This window comes from Stylophora pistillata, chromosome 4 (genome assembly GCF_964205215.1).
Source record: "Stylophora pistillata chromosome 4, jaStyPist1.2, whole genome shotgun sequence".
NCBI lineage: Eukaryota > Metazoa > Cnidaria > Anthozoa > Scleractinia > Pocilloporidae > Stylophora > Stylophora pistillata.
The window spans coordinates 27,593,051-27,611,264 of NC_142522.1; the positions used below are offsets into that span (position 1 = coordinate 27,593,051).

An 18,214-nucleotide genomic window follows, 5' to 3' on the forward strand; every position below is an offset into this window, starting at 1 on the left:
GAGCCGGAGACGTGGAAAGAAATCCTGGCGACAAACTTAAATGCCCGGCGTGCCAAAGAACTATCGCCGTGAACCACCGCTCAATTCGGTCTTCTAACTGCAATTGTACCTATCACATTAAATGTAACGATCTTTCCATCAAGCAATATCGAGCTGTTAATGCTTCTACAGGTTCACTAAAGCCATGGATGGACAAACACCAACCATGTAAGAGTGAACCAGAAGAAAACCAGTGTGGTCGAATATAGCGATAATTGATAATGATGGTAAATGATACACTGAAAAAATGGGGTAGTTTTTTAAGGTTGTTAAACCATGAGGTGAGCTCCTTGAGCTGAAGCTTACGTAGTAGTTCATTTAGCGGTTTTTTACCTTTTCCCCCCCTCGTAAAGGACAAAGATTGCAAATCGTTGGGCTCTGTTCAAGGTTATAGTGACGTGCGCATCAAAGCCAAGCAGTGGATGGATGGAGATACCAGTCATACTTATTCTCATTGGAAAGCCATGGCGCCCACCAAATCCAAAGTGACAACCGGGGAAAGCCGCAGTGAAGCACGAAAACGACACTTGATGGAGAAGTATGGCAGGAAATGGAAAGAGAGGACCAAGAGGAACGAAACAAGTGATGAGCAGGATCTGCGCGAGGAGGAGTGGCTGAGACAAGTGTTGTTCACTCCGTCTAACAGGGCGGCTCGAGAGATGGCTTGTACTATGATAGAGTCCTTGTGTCAGGTAAACGTACAAATAGTAAAAACAATATTCAAAAGTGGAAAGGGGAAATTGGTAGCGTAGGGAAAAACGAACAGCAGCTAGATTACCATGGTTTAAGTCGGATGGAGTCGTGTTACGTCGAAGAAGTATATTTTGGTAGTGAAATAGTTGTAGGAGCGAAAAACGGCCGCTATTGGCGAGAGCACGTCCAGGCTTTCCCTGCCGATTATCAAGTTTCTAAATCTCATCACAAATTGTATCCATGGTTACCATACAGATACCCGGCCATAATCTTAACTAAAAGCAGTCATGGAAATCTCGTTTTGATCACCCGACTTTGATTCCGTTTGTTGCGAATGTCTTAGTTTCCTTTACCAAATAGGATCTAAAGTGTAAGTTCAAAAACTACGTTGGTGTTACAGTAAGCGTTCTCGTAACCTATAATCACGCTTTACTGCCGGAATGTTGCTTTCAAATCCAGGAAGCGCACTACCCAAGTTATGATTTGAATGTTCTTGTTTAGATACCCAGCCGACAGCAGCATATGCTGGACTTGCTCACAAGGTAATTAATTTTTGAGTTTTGATAATAAACTTTGCAAATCGGGAAGGTTGCTTAACTCGATTGCCAAGGGCTTGCCTTGCTCATTTTTTATTTCTGCGTTAGGATTCACCAGCGAGTACTCCGTCGCACACGAAAAAGACATTTTTTGCAACTCAGAGCCAAGATTGCTATGGGATAGTCCTGATAAATACTAAGCATGTTGATGGGCCAAGGTGAATTTACAGCGTTCATGCTCAATTAATTTTATGAAACCAGGCAACTGTTATGAGAAGCGTTAGCTTGTGATGTCGCCCGAGAAGTTTTTTTTTTTTTTTTTTTTAATAATATTACCATGTTTTACAGTTATCTGGAGGAGGTTCGAACTTCAGGAGAGAATGCGGCTGAATTCTTCCAGTTGTATCAGCGGTTGACTCAGCCTACTTACTGGAAATTTTACTTGGCACTGCAAGGAGCTCTGCTGCAAATTGGTCAGCTGTTAACAAAGGTAGAATTTTTTGTTTCATTTCTTCTCTCCTCTAAAGTTGCTAAAATGGAGGTCATTCTTTTTGTTTCTAGAAAATAGAGCATTTGACATACCTGGAGCAGTACACCCTCAGTTCTGATCTGTCTCAGGGATATGCGTTGAAGATGTTGGCTGGTAAGGAAATGGCCAGCAGGTCATGGAAAGTGCTGGCGCAGAAGTGTAGTACTGTGTCTTTTAAGTCATTCAGAGAGCATTGACTTGATTTCTGATTTGATTAATTGTAGGTTTTTTTCTTCACAGAATTGATGTCATCTTTCCTTGAACATGAAACGATCAAACAAAAGTTCAAAGGACGATTGGTAGCCACAGCGTTAAATGGTTACTTGTCCTTGCGAAGGTAACCTTGTTTATTTAACGTAGGAGACAAGGGGTAGCTGCTCAATTTTGACTGCCTCTTTCGGTGTTCTGTTGTATAATTTCATTTCTCTTTTCTTTTCAGATTGGTTGTCCAACGCACAAAACTGATTGATGAGACGCAAGAGATTCTACTAGAATTATTGGAGGAAATGACCACTGGTAAGTGGAATTTAACATTAACCGTTGCAGTTATGTTATAAAAGATCTTTACTGTCACTTCAAGAAGTTGGCAAAATTGTTTAAAGTCAGGGAACATGAGCGATGAAGATGTGGTGATTTGATGGTAATGGGTGATAGCTCTCTCTTATTCTCTTCACTAAAACCCAAAAAGAGAAAATAACACTTTTAATTAATCTTTTTCAGGTACGGAGACAGAAACCAAGGCTTTCATGGCCATTTGTGTGGAAACCCTGAAGAGGTTTGTTGATTTTGCACCTTTCGTAATTGGGAAATTTTACAGAATTTGAAAAAGTACTACAGTATCACTGTGACAATCATGTTAGTTACTCTTTCTCTTGATTCAACGATGCGCAGCCCACCCACCTCTAAGAAAGATTGGCAACTTTTGCACATGCTTCTTCGAACGTAACTAGGGAGGGAGTTTATGGCAATGTGTTCTTACATGATTTGATATTTGTTATCAGGTATGGTCTGGTTGACCTCAGGACTCCAGTATTCATCTTTGAGCGACTTTGCAGTCTTATCTTTCCCATAAGTACTTTACAACTGCCAGAGTTTTACCAGTGCTACTCTTGAGTTGAAAAGTTGAACGTTTTGAAAAGTTAAACAGTTAGCCTAGACGTTTAACCCTGCTCCAAGATCCAATTAGTATTTCTCACTTCTGAATGCAATAGCGTTCTTATAAAGTAAAAGAGGAGAGTTTGGTGTGATATCCACATAACATCCTCTAGCTGATGGGTTCGTCTATTCTCATTACCTGTATGCAAGATAACACTGGAATTGCAAGGCGAAGTTACTTGTTAATAACTTCTGGGAGTTCTAGGGTTAAAGTTCACTAATTTCAGTCCGTGACAATCTTCTATAACCGTAGCCATCCATTCTCTCCTGTGGTTTATGATGGGTTCGTGTACGTTTTTCTATCTTTCGCAAGGAAAGTTTTGTTGAATCCCTAAAGTTAAGAACGTTTTTCTCGTCCCAAAAGAAAATTGTCGAGTTATTGGAGAGTACTGACTGATAAAACTCCTTCAAAAATACTTGACTTTGCTCAACTGTGACATGCAATGTCGGAGTTAGCATTTTTATTTAGTGTCAAATATCTGATTTCTATATTCCTCTTTCAAAAGGAAGAGAATGGTGTTGGCGAGTTCTTCCTTACACTGGAGAAAGATCCTCAACAAGAGGACTTCCTTCAAGGACGCATGCAAGGAAATCCTTACAGGTCTGTGGTGAAGAGTTGAAAATTAGCAATTTTCAGGGTGATTACACAAGAAAAGTAAACATTAAGACCAGAAATAAACTCTTAAGCTTTTAATCTAGATTAGTAGGTACATAATTGCCAAACTTGATCGCTGGTCTCGACACCTACCACATTCCCAAACCCTTGGAGAAGTTACAGCGATAAGAAACGAAAACAATATTTAAGCTAAAACGCAATTTTTAGTGGCGTCTTGAAATTTGCTATCAAGGACTGCTCTGTTTTTGGTTCACTCCGTTTTGTGATTGGTCTAGAACGCTCGCCCCACCCTCTCAACCATGCAATGCCAAACTAAAAACCATCGTTTCTTGGTTCCCCGCGTTTCGTCAGTTCACCTTTTGTAACTAAATTCTCATTGGATCCTCGGTTATCGCTTTGTTGTAATTGGCCGTTTGGTTGTTCAACACTCGCTCTAAATGCCTTCTTAAGTGCTTGCTTTTATATCATCACTTTGGTTTTACACCCTCTCTTCCTCCACAGCTGTAATGAGCCTGGTATGGGTCCGCTCATGAGAGATGTCAAGAACAACATGTGCACCGGTAACTAAATAACTTTTATCGAATTAAAAGTTTCTTAGCTAAATGCCATTATTGTAAACTTATCCAATCTGAAGCCCTTCGTGAGTTGTAATAGAAACGAGTAGAGGTATTATATGTAATAAAAAAAAACTATTTATGTTACCTTAGATTGTGAATTTGTGGCATTATTGGAGGATGACAGCGGAATGGAGGTAACATTCCTCAGTTTTTTGAAAAAATCTGTCGCGATCATTCAAGTACATTATATGATTGATGAGTAATTTTAATTTGTATCTTTCGTTTCAGCTGCTTGTCAACAGTAAGATCATTAGTCTGGATTTACCTGTAAAGGACGTCTACAAGAAAATATGGTGTCCTGAAGGAGAGGTGTGTATAGATATGTGGTATATCTGTGTTGTGAGTTTCACTGCCGAAATGTCTGACTTGTATTTGATTAGTGGGACATGGATTCGGATCTTTTCTCAGTTCCTCATCTTCCTGTTAAAATTTTAGGGTATTATGCTCGTTACCTTATGCCTCACTAATTCTAACTTCTTAAATTCTTGTTTTAAGGGTGAACCGATGCGGATTATCTACCGAATGCGAGGTAAAAAAAGCGTTTTTGTGTTGATCTCTTTAAAATATAACTTTGATGTAATCAAACCATACTCGGTTCATTTGTCAGGGAAGCCTGATGAAATGCTTGGGGGAGGGGGGGAGGACGAGGGCGAATAATCTTGCGATGGACTAGCGTCCCATCCAGGAGGGAATAGTAATGCTCTAAGTTGCTTCATGCTATGGAAACCGGGATAAGCCCAGGCTGGATGGGCCTTTTGGCTCGAGGATTTACTAACCTACCTACCTTTTCTACACAATGCACTGGTATTGTGACGGGGGGGGGGGGGGTTCATCTTACGATGGACTGGCTTCCCATCCAGGAAGGAGTAGTAATACTCTTGGTTGCTTGGTACTGTGGAAACTGGGATAAGCCCAAGCTGGATGGGCCTGATTGTTCGAGTTTTTACCAACCTACTTATCTTTCTTCACAATGCACTGATATTGTGAGAGAAACGTTTTTCACCGTTCGAGGGATCTTTAAGGCCTAGACTCCACCGAGTGGCTTTGCGTTCAAAACCTCTTTAATTTGCTGAATTTGGTTCTCTGATGTACAAAATTTTCTCCAATGACAACTTTTGTGTATCGAGAAATTTCGAGAGTTAATATTGACAAGGTGTCTCAACACTGATTATGATGAGTGTCCATACTGCTCATCTTGTTTTATACCTCTGTTCTTCAAGAGTTGTCTACATCTGGTGGGTTTGAAGCGATGCTGAGCAGGTATTGTCAACTTTGCTATCCCTTGTTGAGAAAACTTTACGATGCGTTGTCTTATTCTCCTAATAATAGAGTACTGATGTTCCCACAGACTGATTTGATAGTCCCGTGGAGTAGCTTGACAATCCCCTAAAAATCCTTTCCGGTCGTGCGCCATGCTTTCGCACTACCAAACACATACAAGTTAGGCTTCGTCTCTAGAGATAGTTCAACGTCCTGTTTAATCGAAAGAAACCTAAACGGTGGTGTAAAGAAGCTGAAGAGAATGCAAAAAGCTTCGATCTATGAAATGCTTTTTGACAGGAAATGTTTTTAACCCTTTGGCCCCTAAGTGTCCTTGGCATCAAATTATTCTTTTTAGTTCTTTACGAATATTTAGACGGGGTAGCCCAGTTCAGCAAATAGCTGGTTTAAATGGAGCCCTGTGCCCACCCATCGCACCCAAGGGGAGGAAATCCACCACACAGTGATCTCGTGCGTGGAAAATTAACGTCTTCTACCCCTAACCCTGCAGGAGACGGGGTCTACGGTTTATTCGTCCTTATCCGAGAAGGCTTGAAAGTCTATCCATTTCTTGATATTATAGAAAGGTAGCAAATTCTCCTCAGTTATTTTAAGACCATGAGTATTGGTCCAGCCGGGGCTCGAACCCTCGACCTCCCGCACAACACAATCCGGCGCTCTAACCAATTGAGCTAACCTTACTATATAACTCCTAAACCACACATAACGTCACGAGAATAAATGACATGGTCACCAACTAAAGAACCTCTTGATTATTAAACGAATTCTCCTTGTCAGCAACTTAGGAAATGTGTAGAAGAGAACGGTATCAAGAATATGCATAGTGATGTAATTAATGTGGCTAATTGTGATTTGACTGGTCAGTAACAGCTACCGCTACGTTCTTTCGAAGGTTAAGTGGTATTAAGGATCTTGTACGTGGCAAACAGTTGGTGTCAGTTATACTGAAGCTCATGGGATATTGTGTGAAACTCAAGGTAACTTATGGATTGCTTCGTAGTGATCTTTTCATGAAACGTGTATAATGACGTATTTGAATAAGTAAAGATTTGGTAAAACATTTGACAATGAAAAACTGCGATAAAATATTATAAAGCATGACACGACGTTTCGACGTTTCCAGAACGTCATTATCAAGTAAACTAAAATAATAAAATCGAGTATATATATAATGAAGCGGTGAAGCGTTTTTTAACGTTTTGTAATTTATTCACCGCTTCATTATATATATACTCGATTTTATTATTTTAGTTTACTTGATAATGACGTTCTGGAAACGTCGAAACGTCGTGTCATGCTTTATAATATTTTATCGCAATGACGTATTTGTGTGCTGTAAAACTGACAGAATTCACTGTCTCCGTCCAGGTCAATAGGCAATACCTGTGTCTCCCAACTTTGAACACGCTCAACGTCCTTCTTGGAACGCTAAACCAGGTATGGTTTTATTTTATTTCTAACTTTGTTTATTGGTCACAAATGTTTAATTTCTACAAATGTGTTGCGACTTAGTAATACGAAGAATGACAACACTTGACAGATTCCTCACCGTGTTTGTGGAATCAGGTTTAGCTTCAGAGACAGTTACGTTCATCTTTCATTCCCAAGATCTGACTAAGAATTCAAGCTGCTATAAATTTCCTTGTTAATTGGTACGGAAGAAAGGATGGGTTTTTCCTACTCGTCACCTGATTGTTGCTTAGTGTACTGAAAATATCAGAACACCAGGGACCATTAGTTAGTCTGAGGTGTTTCCTCAGTGCTTACCTTCCATAGCTGATCTTATCGCTTGAATGCCTTCTGAGAAAATTAATCTCACGATGGACGCATATCCGAAAGGAATCAGCACAGCACAAGAAAACTTGATAATCAAATTAGTTAGTTAGACAGTTGCTATTTATGACACAGGCTCTTCGACTGGAAGCTGATTCCGGAGGTGGTGCGAGCATCGCAGAGGACGTGCTAGGGATCATGGAGACTGTGCTGCAGGAAGCTACCAGCACTCCCACACCTGATATCCCCATCCAGCAGGGGGATGGCTCTCAGCTGGACATGCTGCTGAACAGAATTACAAGTCCTTACGTGGTACGATATACTTTGGACATTTTGAGCTCCCTCCCTCTTCTTCACTTATCGTCGCCTGTTTTAAAAAGTTACCCTGAATAGCGTCCAGCCCTTGAAGGGCGAACGCAGAGCAGAACAAAAGAGGTTTATCTAATTATTTAAGGGCTGTGTATATGGTGGAATGATTTCTACAGTGGTCCCACACTTGTAAATGAAATTCTCCGGTGAATTGGCAATGAACCTGAACAATGGTATGGATACGTGAAAACTTAACGACCCACGAAAAGTTGGTACACATTTAAGTAGACGCGAACTTGCCATGAGCTCCTGTAGCATTCACTTTTCCTGCTTATAGACGATATCGGCAGCGGGATTCTCGACAGAACTGCAATCCTGTAGACTCATATCAAAACTAAAACTGCCAAACGCTACCTGAGTTTAGCGTAGCTGTTGTTGACAAAGGTGACTTGTCAGTCATTACCCAGCCTTCCAAGTCATACTTGCGCACAAACTCACAGATTATTGAATTCCATTACCCAACGATGTCTCAACAATGTCAATGTTACCAAGCAATTAAACGCAGATGTCATGTAATGTTCCTTTGCTTTCACAGAGGACGCACAGCAGTGTGCTTAAAGCAATGATGCGTATCATTCCCTTCTTGACATTTGGAGATGAAGGGAACATGAGGACACTGATCAACCATTTCTTGCCTTATCTTGACTTTGAGAAGTCAGTTCATAGCCAACTGTGGGCAGGAAGTGTAATCTTCATAGTCTCAACTGTCAGATTCCCGTATTGCCTGACCCGAAAGAACTCTTGATGCTACAAAGAAAGTTCACTGGTAGTTTGTCTGGCTTGTAAAATACAATGTATTGTGCTGGGAAATGTTTTATGTAAAATGAAAAAGACACGCTGTTCTTCTAATTTGTTTCTTCTTCTGCATAGATTTGATCAAGAGCGCTCGAATGACGAAACTCTATTTTGCGACTGTTTCTGCAGTATAGCAAGCAAAATTGAGGTAAGCTTTGCAAGCGAGGTTAGGACCCTTGCATGTTTTTTGGAATGTGGTGACCAAATGCAAAGTGCCCTGGATTCCGATTGGAGAAGCTCTGGGTCTGATTAGTTCTTTTTGTTGATATTGTTGTTTTCTGATGTTCATGTGGTAGTAAAGACATTTAGTTCGATTCGTAATCTCCGTGTTCTTTTCAGGGTATTTTCTGATATGTAACCTTAAATATTGTCTACCCCTATTTTGTCTTAGTGTTGCTTCCCTTTTTGACCTCTAAACATTTAGAAAGCTTCTGATATCTCTTGCTAATTTTATTTTTTTGCAGAACAATCACAATGGCTTCAAGCTAAAGGATATGATCATTGAGAATGGAATTGTTGATAAAGCGATGACATACCTGGAACAACAAACACCTCAGAAGCCCTTTAGGTACGAAGAATAACAGAGTTTGCGCTGACTTCGTTCATTAACCATAAGACATGTACCTTATCATTACTGAACAATCTTTAAGGTTTGACAATGCAGGTGATGAGCACCCTCTTCCCTCCCCCCTCCCGACATCAGTATGCACATTCTCCATACTGCTCTCTCTACATTTCCAAAGGTGTCGGCAAGGAGAATTTGTTTCACAATCCAGAGCTTATTTAGTGAGTTATCATCTCCGAAATTCTCATGACCTTAATGTGTGATTCAGGGGTGATATTGTAAGGAGAAATTAGATGTTAGTCGCTCCTAGGGGTTCAAGGGTTAAGAAGCCCTAGACTGTTGAACAAATGCTCTTTGTCATGCCTATAGGAAATTTATAGAGAGTAGTTTGGAGAAAAGGCATGCTTATGTTACTGTGTTACCTCATGTACAATCATCTAGGAAGAATTGTTAACTCATAATGTGCAGGCTGTACTGGCAGCTAATTGACTTATCCCTTTGGGTCTTTAGCTTCAAAACGTAAGACAGACTGATTGAACCCTTAAATATTTCTCTTTCACTCTTTACTTACACGAATAAGCTTAAAACGAATGCCCTCAACAAACCGCAAGAATTATGAATTATATCATTAAGGGAATATGGTCGTGATAACCACCAAGCTCTCAGAAATCAACTGTAGGGAATTGTATGATCGACACTAAGGAGGAATTAGTAGTTAGTTCATTTTTTCCCATTATCCCTCTCTCTCCCCCACCCCCTTCATTATTCTCTGTGTACATTTTACATCTTGTCCTCTCGTACAATACAATGGCTGTGGATGCGTGTAGCAGATGCTCATATCATCATTTTTTTTTTTCATTTTTCCCTTGTTCTACAGCAAAGCAAATCTTCTTGAAGCTGATGTTTGGAAAGAGTTTCTTGCGCGACCGTCTCTTCCTTACGTTCTTCGACTTTTGTCTGGTCTCTGTAAGGGACACGCCAATACTCAGGTAGAGTGGTCTGATTGGTTAGGAAGGTGATGAACTGATGTTACATGTGAATCACCTCTTGGAACTGTGTTGATCGTTGCCATAATTTAGTTCTTTCCTGCCGGACATAATTTTGTGTTGTTGTTTCTCCTTTTACGATTGTTCCATTTTGTGTGATTGATTCTGTAATTGGCCGACCCCTAAAGCTAACATTGCTTAGCATTGCGGAATAGCGAACATCGTATCTTAAGACTTTCCTTTGCTACTTTTGTAAACAGTTTTGACGTAATAGGTAGTTAGCTATCGAAGTGTTATATGGTGTTTAATTACAAAATTGTAAGAGCTTTTTTTTGTGTTGTGTTTTGATTTTGTTTAACTTATGAGCGTTAGCTAAAATAGATCTGAAATCGTCATTTCTAGTAACAGACGTTAACTTTTCTGTTTAATTAGGTTCTAGTTGGCAAGACAGCAGTGCCAGCCATACATCGCCTTGAGCAAGTGTCGTCTGAAGAAAAAGTTGGGTCGTTGGCAGAAAACCTCATGGAGGCGCTAAGAGAGCATCCTGATGTTGAAAAGAAGGTTATTATCATTCCTCTTTGGACTCGTTAAATGTTATTTCAAATGGCCGTACATGAAAACGTGAAATCGTATCTGTAATTAAAAAGAAATCGAGTTCTTTTCGGTCAGGTGTCACAGATACAGCATCAAGGTAACCATAGCGTTCAATCAGAACAATAATGTTTTTATTGACTAATCACACAGAGCATCAGAGTAAGGCAAGCGTAACAGCAATCCCAGCAATCGCAGCTTTCGAAACTGAACCTTTGAAACTGAACGTCTGTCGCTGTCACCATCTCTAGCAACTACTGTATATTGCGTATTACTCTGCAGAGTGGTGAAAGATTTTTTTTTTAACTTGTGTGAATTCATTGGGTTAACCTTGCTTTGTGAAACTCTTCTCAGGTGGAGGAAGTTCGCCGCTCAACTCGAAATGAAAAGAAGAAGCTCGCTATGGCCATGAGAGAAAAACAGCTGGGAGCTCTTGGGATGCAGGTGAATATAATATACTCTTTAGTGGTTGGCAAATAGACCGCTGAGTTTGAGTTGCGACATTGAATTTAATGGTAATAAAAAATCCTTTTGACTTCTACTTTTGGAGGTAATGCCCTTTGCTTAAAGTTTGTCGTCAAAATTCCACTGCTCTTGTTCGGTCGACTTATAAACCTAGACTTAGTCGTGAGGTATATTCCTACGACTCTAAGTAGTTTATTTGCTGATTATATCGGGATCTTCGTGCTATACAAGGGTTCCTCATCAGGTTTCTACTTTTTTCAAGAGGTTTTAGCAGTTGCTTTCCTCCTTTTGTTTTTGTTTTTGTTTTTTCTTTTTTGGAATATAATTTTTTGTGTGTGTGACCATAGTTAATAGAGGGGACCTCTATTAACTCTGGTGTGACGGATACATGGATATTGAGAGCAAAGCAACCCCAAAATATGGATTGTAATTTTGTTGTTTTAATTGAGTATCAATTATTTTTCAGACAACTTCTGGAGGAAAAATGATCGCCAAACCGTCAAATTTACTTCGCGAGATGGAAGAACTACAGGAAGAGTCCGGACTTGCGTGTTGTATTTGCCGCGAGGGATACAAATATCATCCACAAAAGGTCTGTTGTACCTTTGACACGTGCGCTCTGCTTTGAACATCTTCTAGCCTGCAAAGCAGACGTAATTCTGGCGAGCGAGTGCTCAGTATTTTCTCAGCGAAAATTAGGGCCGTCATCTTTGATTTTAGCCGGGAGGAGGGAAAGAAACTCGTACCAAGGGGGTGAGTGACAGTTAAAGAATAGGGAGGGTGAGGGTGGGGGAGTGAAAATTTCGTCCCTTCCCGCCCCCTCCCCTACTGTCGATTCTAACTCCAAATTAAACATGGCCGGTTGAATAAATGATCGCGCCCTTCTTAATGTTAACTCGGCCTAATAAGACGCCTGTACTGCAGGCTAAATGTGTTCTTGAAACATGGAAGTATAGACAGCTCAGCTATTGAAACATTTCACAATGTAAAATAATTGTCCCTGCTTAACTTTGGAGTCTTTTTACAGGTTCTCGGTATCTACACATTCACTAAACGATGCATACTAGAGGAATTCGAAAACAAACAACGAAAAACACAGGTGAGAAAACTCTGCGGATTTGGTTGGAAAGTTGTTGTTCTTTTTTCAGAGTTTAAATTTGTCTTGCTGTTCGCTATACTCAGAGTTATTTGCTAGAAGTTATAGAGCAGTCAACAAGGGAAGAAGTGATGGTAGGAAAGGTAGTTTACAAGTTTACGAGTAAGAAGTTTACAAGTTTACGAGTAAGAAGTTTACAAGTTCTAGAAAAAGAGCAAAAAGAAATACGGACTGGCAAGGATGGAGAAAAGTGCGGATAACCGCTCTCTAAGGAGAGTAATTATTATGTGCTACACTGGAGGTTTCAGTTTAGACGAGTGTGGTATTATTTTACAGGGCAAGGTATTCAGGTTGCGTGCATGGCTTTACCAGATTTAGTGACATCTTTGGTATGTTTAGTTTCTGTTGTTGTATCCGCAGGGGTATTCTACAGTAAGTCACTTCAATATCGTGCACTATGATTGTCACATGGCCGCTGTGAGGTGAGTAAAATCTTAAATTCATTTGTCTGAAAAGAAAAAAATGTTCTTTTCCCTCTCTAATTCTGTCTGATTGTCTGTCTGTCTATGTCTTTCATACTTTATCATTTTCTTTCTGTCATTTGTTTCAATTAACAAATGGTAAACACCACAGCGTACACTATTGAGTTATGGATGCTCGCGGGAGGTTGCTAAGCACGAAAGAAGCGTAAGAGTCGCTCGAGGCGATAGCCGAGAGTGACTCTAGCTTCTTGAGTGCTTAGCAAACCTCCAAAGTGCATCCATAACTCAATAGTGTACGCTGTGGTGTTTACCATTTGTTTTATAACATCTCATTGATACATTGTAGCTAAAGAGTTCCCTTTTATTTAACAAATCTTACGCGACCAGAAAAAAACAAGCGCGCGCGGAAAAATAGTCTTTGCATTTGCTCACGTCAGCAGCGTACACCCATGGGCAAATGGGGGACGCTAAATTGACCAATCAGAGCGCGCGCTTTACTTTGGTTATGTTATAATGTTATTTTGAAGTCATAAAAATGTTTTTAAGTGTTGTAACAATCTTGTCTCCTGAATTGCCGTTTAGGTAATTGCCTTGTTGTATTGTTTGTTTGGCTGTTTTATTTATTTATTTTTGTAACAAAGTGAATCTTTGATGTTTGTTTTTGCTAACAGACTCGCTCGCGGTCGTGATGAGTGGGAAAGCGCCGCCCTTCAGAATGCGAACACCAAGTGCAATGGTCTTTTACCAATCTGGGGTCCTCAGGTAATTAATCCCACAGAATCTTATGGTCGATGATTTCAAAATAGCAGAATGCTAATTACTAACTGTCGTAGGAGTTCAACATGTTTTAGCTTTTCAAAGCGTATAGTAATTTGTCGAATTTATTTGAGTTTATGAGGCTCATCTCATGGAATAGTTTCCTGACTTTGAATTAACTCATGGCAGAGTCGTTAATGAATCCCTTTTGATAGAAGAAGCCTGCACTGATAGTTGTACAATTTAACTTTTGTGTTTCCTTACCAGGTCTCTGAATCAGCGTTTGCGAGCTGCTTGGCAAGGTGAGTGTGCCTTTTTGGCTATATAATGATCATAGAACGGTGCATGTTCTGAATAGTCGAATAGTAAGTCAGGGCCAAATAATAGATGACCTTAGTGAAAGTTTTCGCTCAAATTGCAGCTTTGGTTTAAATCAACCTTAAGGTTTCTCCAAACGCAAGAGTTTATTAGATTCACCTGATAGATTTTCATGATATTAGAAATATTACCAGTAATTTTCTCGTGGTGTTCAGATCTCAAAGTAGAATCGAAAACAAAACTACTTGTCACAAACTGTGTCCCTTCAGTTTGTTTGAGCTCTGTTATTAAGTGTACACATTTCTTAGAAAACAAACAATAGAAAAGTAAGTCCTCTGTCCCCCTTTATTGTCCAGCTTTTTAAAAGGAGCTTGTAGATCTTTTATAGGAACCACCCACCCCATGAAAAAAATAAAAAGCTCAGGAAAGAACGGAAGAAATCCATTCAATGTTAAATTTCATTACTGTGTCAGTAGTGTCCATGACTGGAGTCTTCCATTTCTAGATCGAGTCTTTTGTTTTTTCCAGACACAACAGTTACATTCAAGAGTGCACTGGTCATCTGGAGCCGACATATCACGCTTCCATTCACGATCTGCGTTTGTTGCTACAGCGCTTTGCGTTTGAAAAATCATTCAGTGAGGACACTGGCGGCGGAGGACGAGACTCAAACATCAAATTTGTACCATATGCCATGCACATGATACTCTACGTTCTGAACACGTAAGAGCCCTCAACTTGTCATGTTAGTTGTAATGCTTGCACGAGCGAGGTTAGTCTATCTGTAGTTGTACCCTTCTCCCGTCCGTTTCTCCTTGGGGGGGGGGAGGGGTACGGCTACACGAAGACTGAAGTGAGTGGTGTTTGAGATGCAGTAGGGGGGGTGGTGACTCGGCTAATTCTGTGTTGGCATATTTTTTCACCTGGAATTAAATAACTTTTCATCTTTCATCTTTCTCTCTCAGAACGCGGCAGTTGAGTAGAGAGGAGAAAACCTTGAAATCCTTCCTGGACATGCCTGTGGAAAAATGGATTGAATCGTCGTTCGAGGTAAGTCACCTAATCGCCCCGGCTGTGATCAGCGTTTCTTACGTGTATACCCAGCTAAGGCCACTTACAGAATAAAACATCAGAATCTATGAATGGCTTTAAAACTTTATGCCCATCAGATTTTTAAACCACCATCAAATCCCACAAGGATAACATGCCTTCTTATTCGAAGAAGCTTCTAAATTTGACATTATCATCGCTGATGAGGACCTTTTCATTCCACCTTGCAAAGTGATTTGAATTTGATAAGCCAGTGAGTGATTAGTTTATTTTCCTTTTTGTCATTTCAAGTTTATTTTCCTTTGTGTCATTTCAGGTGGACAGTCCGCTTTACCTAACTTTACTGTCGCTGTTTGTTTACTCGCTGGAAAACTGGAATCAGTCAAAGATCACTTTCCTAAAAAGACTTCTCGTTACTGCGCATGCTCGGCATACAAATCCCTCGGGAACGTCTAAGTATGAGCTGCCAGTTTACTCTGTTTCTGTTAGTTGTTTATGTTTACTACGTTGTGCGATGGTTTTTTTTTTACCCAAAAAACGGATTTGGGGCTTTTATTTCCCCGCTGATGTGGGTAGAACTTTCTTAAAATTCTCTCATCACAATGTTTGGATCATGCCCTATTTGCCTGAGTATTAACTTGTCTATCTTTATTTTGTCATACAGGATATCGAATGTAAACATGGCTGAATATTCTGTGTACCGACCCTATATCGTGTACTTTGTACTTATCGATAGACTTCATCAGCTGCTGAAAGTGAGTTGGCTGAATACGCTAATCTACGCCTAACCAATGGATCAGAATCAATTAAAGGAATCAATCAATAGCTGCCCGATGCCAGCCGATGGCGAATCGATAGATGCAAATACAAGTTCCTTGATGAAATGGACTGTCATCAATACTTGTGTAGCATGTGTATACGACTAGGGGAAATGAAGAAAACTAGAGATTATTCATCCTTGTTGGTTGGATCCTCCTCTAGGTTCTCTGCGCGAGCAAATTGTCAACCCAGCTCTCCTGGGATTTCCGAAATCAGAAGTGCCCGAAACAGAATCCTCAGAAAGAGAAGAAAATCCCGGGAGACCTGAAAATAGCCAACCCTGGGTTTTAGTGTGAACCAGGTTCTATATGGAAGCTGGGTCTCTTAGTTTGATCTTCTCTTCGCGAAGTTTTTTATGTTTGTTTCGATGACGGTAAACATATCAAACTAATGACTAATAGTATCGGGCTATCAAACTAATAACTAATAGTAATCGGGCCCATCACATGTTTCGTATTATCCTTTTCTTAGAAACATTTGGCGGCGGATGATAACGGATGGCCGCAAGGAATGTTGGATTACATTCGAAACAACGATGAAGCCGTGTTAAAGGGCGGTGACAAGGTGAGAAAAGTACCTATCGATAGTTTCCATTTTTTTGTAGTGCAAAATGACAGTTAAATGTGTTTTATATTACAGATTTTGTCCTTCTATCAGACGGATCTTTTACCATCAGAGTCACTGATGGAGTTGTTTGATGTCGCAGGTATGTGCCTTGCTGTTGTGATAAAGCTGGTGCAAAATATTCTGAAAATAGATGCTTATAGGCGCATTGAGATTAGAAATGCGCCCTATAAGCATCTAATTATTATTGTTATTATTATTATTATTATTATTATTATTATTATTAAAACTTGTAGTGGTTTCTGTTTAGGCATCATCCAGAGATTCTGCCAAAGCTTGGAAGCTTCTATTTGATACAGTAGATTTAGGCCTCAGTTGAAACCTTAATGTAATTATTATGCTGCCAAAGGAGAATATGCAACGATTCTGAAAACTGTGTAGTGTTTAGTAGTTATAAGAATCTTGAAATAATTCTCAAGAAGAAGTAGGACATGAGTGCTTCAAAAAAAAAGAATATAGCTTTATTCCGAATCGGAGAAGTTGTATTATTTATGACAACACAATCAAACCTTGATCAAAATATAACGAGGTATCGTTTAAATTTACCTTAAATCGTTTTACCGTGATTTTTACCCTTACACCGATATGCAGCTATTCTTCGTCGAATGATAACTGTCACTGTGTATGCTACATTCTTACGCTGTCATTTATTCATTTTGATCCTCATCCAGTGTATCCATCTCGTACAACTTCTTATTTTCTTGTGTAACCTTGATCACAAATAGTCACGTCTTTCTTAACGAATTTAGCCATGACCTCCACGATAAGAAAGTTCTCTTTATGCACTTGTTTAACGTCCCTGGATTAATGATGTACTATCTTGGACTTTATTTCCTTGCAGAACTGCTGTCTGACATCCCAGAACCGGAAAAGTTTATTTCTGAGCTTCTTGCCTCACTGCCCAAGTAGATCCCCACTCTAAAGAGTCAACTTCAGTTAATCAGACCTTGGAATTAATCGCCTGTAACAGACTTAAAGTGTTAAAGATAAATCTTTGGAATAATTTGAACTTTAAACTTTGATTCAAACTTACAGAGTTTTGTTAATCCTGTAGAAGTTAGTGTGTTAGAAAGCATCACAATCAATGCAGCAATAAAGCAAGATTTGTGACATACGTTAATGTTCTTTGTCTAACATGCAATGAATGTTACAACCCTATTTCAACAGGGATTGGATTTTTTTAACCCTATCAATGACCTACCTAACTGAGAAATTAAAAAAATTAAATTCTGTTGGACAAGACGCCCTTAAAGGCAGCCGTATTGTGGCAATGAGCCAGGGGTCGACTTTCTCCCAAGCTTGTATCATATGCAAAAGTTTTCGAAGCAAATTTTAGTTTAAACGCCTAAACGTCACCCAGATGACCATTCGGGATTTTGCTGTAGAGTGACATTTCATTTGTCTGAAAAACTTGTGCTACTCTCTAACCCAATCACCTCAGTCTCCCTCCTCTACCACCATGACGACTTTTCGTTTATCTCCAGTTGTCTCCCTAACGCAGTCACATAATTTTTTGGGGTATGCAAACCCGATTCCAAAAAGATGAAGAAATCAAAGGAACAACTTATTATTTCAAATTCTGAGAGTGCTACTTTAAGTCTTTTTAATTGTTTACATTATGTTAAAGGGACGTGCTCAATCATGATTATTAGACGATCTGAGAAGCGAAACCTCGCCCTAAGTGTCGGTTTGTCTTCCAACACCCAATGGCTCTGGTGCTTACCACTTCTCCAGGGGCGAAGAATGGGCGGCAAAAGATTCCCTAAAGACGACAACGAGGAACTACAGACGAAATACAATGCATTCCAAACAAGGACTGTCTTTATGCCTTTCTTTTTTGCGACTTTTAACCATTCAGGCCTTTTGAGCCGTGACCCAAGGTGCATCAGCAGGAAACTGCCCCGCTAAGACTCCATCCCCTCAAAACACTTAGGAGGCGTAATCCTGAACACCTGAAGGTATCTGAGAGAAAGCTGCCAATTCCTTGGACTCCTTGGTAATAGCTATGAGGCGTGCAAAGACGTTCATAGACAGCCGTTGATTTCGTTGATCGTGCATC

The 18,214-nt window shown here is 39.9% G+C and overlaps 1 protein-coding gene across 1 annotated transcript; it reads left to right on the forward strand.

Moving 5' to 3' along the window:
- The first annotated feature begins 372 nt into the window (after positions 1–372).
- LOC148733150 (E3 ubiquitin-protein ligase UBR4-like) lies at positions 373–17,269 on the forward strand. Its single transcript, XM_088757957.1, has 35 exons — positions 373–731; positions 1,234–1,274; positions 1,617–1,758; positions 1,830–1,911; positions 2,038–2,134; positions 2,237–2,313; positions 2,518–2,572; positions 2,799–2,869; positions 3,463–3,553; positions 4,070–4,128; positions 4,276–4,319; positions 4,414–4,494; positions 4,681–4,714; positions 5,406–5,445; positions 6,317–6,443; positions 6,835–6,903; positions 7,375–7,551; positions 8,144–8,262; positions 8,479–8,551; positions 8,868–8,971; positions 9,846–9,957; positions 10,387–10,515; positions 10,900–10,989; positions 11,477–11,602; positions 12,038–12,109; positions 12,527–12,588; positions 13,260–13,350; positions 13,612–13,646; positions 14,191–14,385; positions 14,628–14,712; positions 15,029–15,168; positions 15,377–15,467; positions 16,003–16,095; positions 16,171–16,237; positions 16,997–17,269. Exons 1-35 carry the CDS (start codon positions 462–464, stop codon positions 17,062–17,064), a joined length of 3,309 nt encoding a protein of 1,102 aa, XP_088614083.1. The 5' UTR covers positions 373–461; the 3' UTR covers positions 17,065–17,269.
- The last annotated feature ends 945 nt before the right edge of the window (positions 17,270–18,214 follow it).

Bases quoted from the DNA above. Each gene is read 5' to 3' on its own strand.
- LOC148733150 (XM_088757957.1), top strand. From the start codon at position 462: ATGGATGGAGATACCAGTCATACTTATTCTCATTGGAAAGCCATGGCG. The intron at 9,958-10,386 runs GTAGAGTGGTCT...CTGTTTAATTAG, and splicing joins AGGGACACGCCAATACTCAG to GTTCTAGTTGGCAAGACAGC. The intron at 10,516-10,899 runs GTTATTATCATT...AACTCTTCTCAG, and splicing joins ATCCTGATGTTGAAAAGAAG to GTGGAGGAAGTTCGCCGCTC.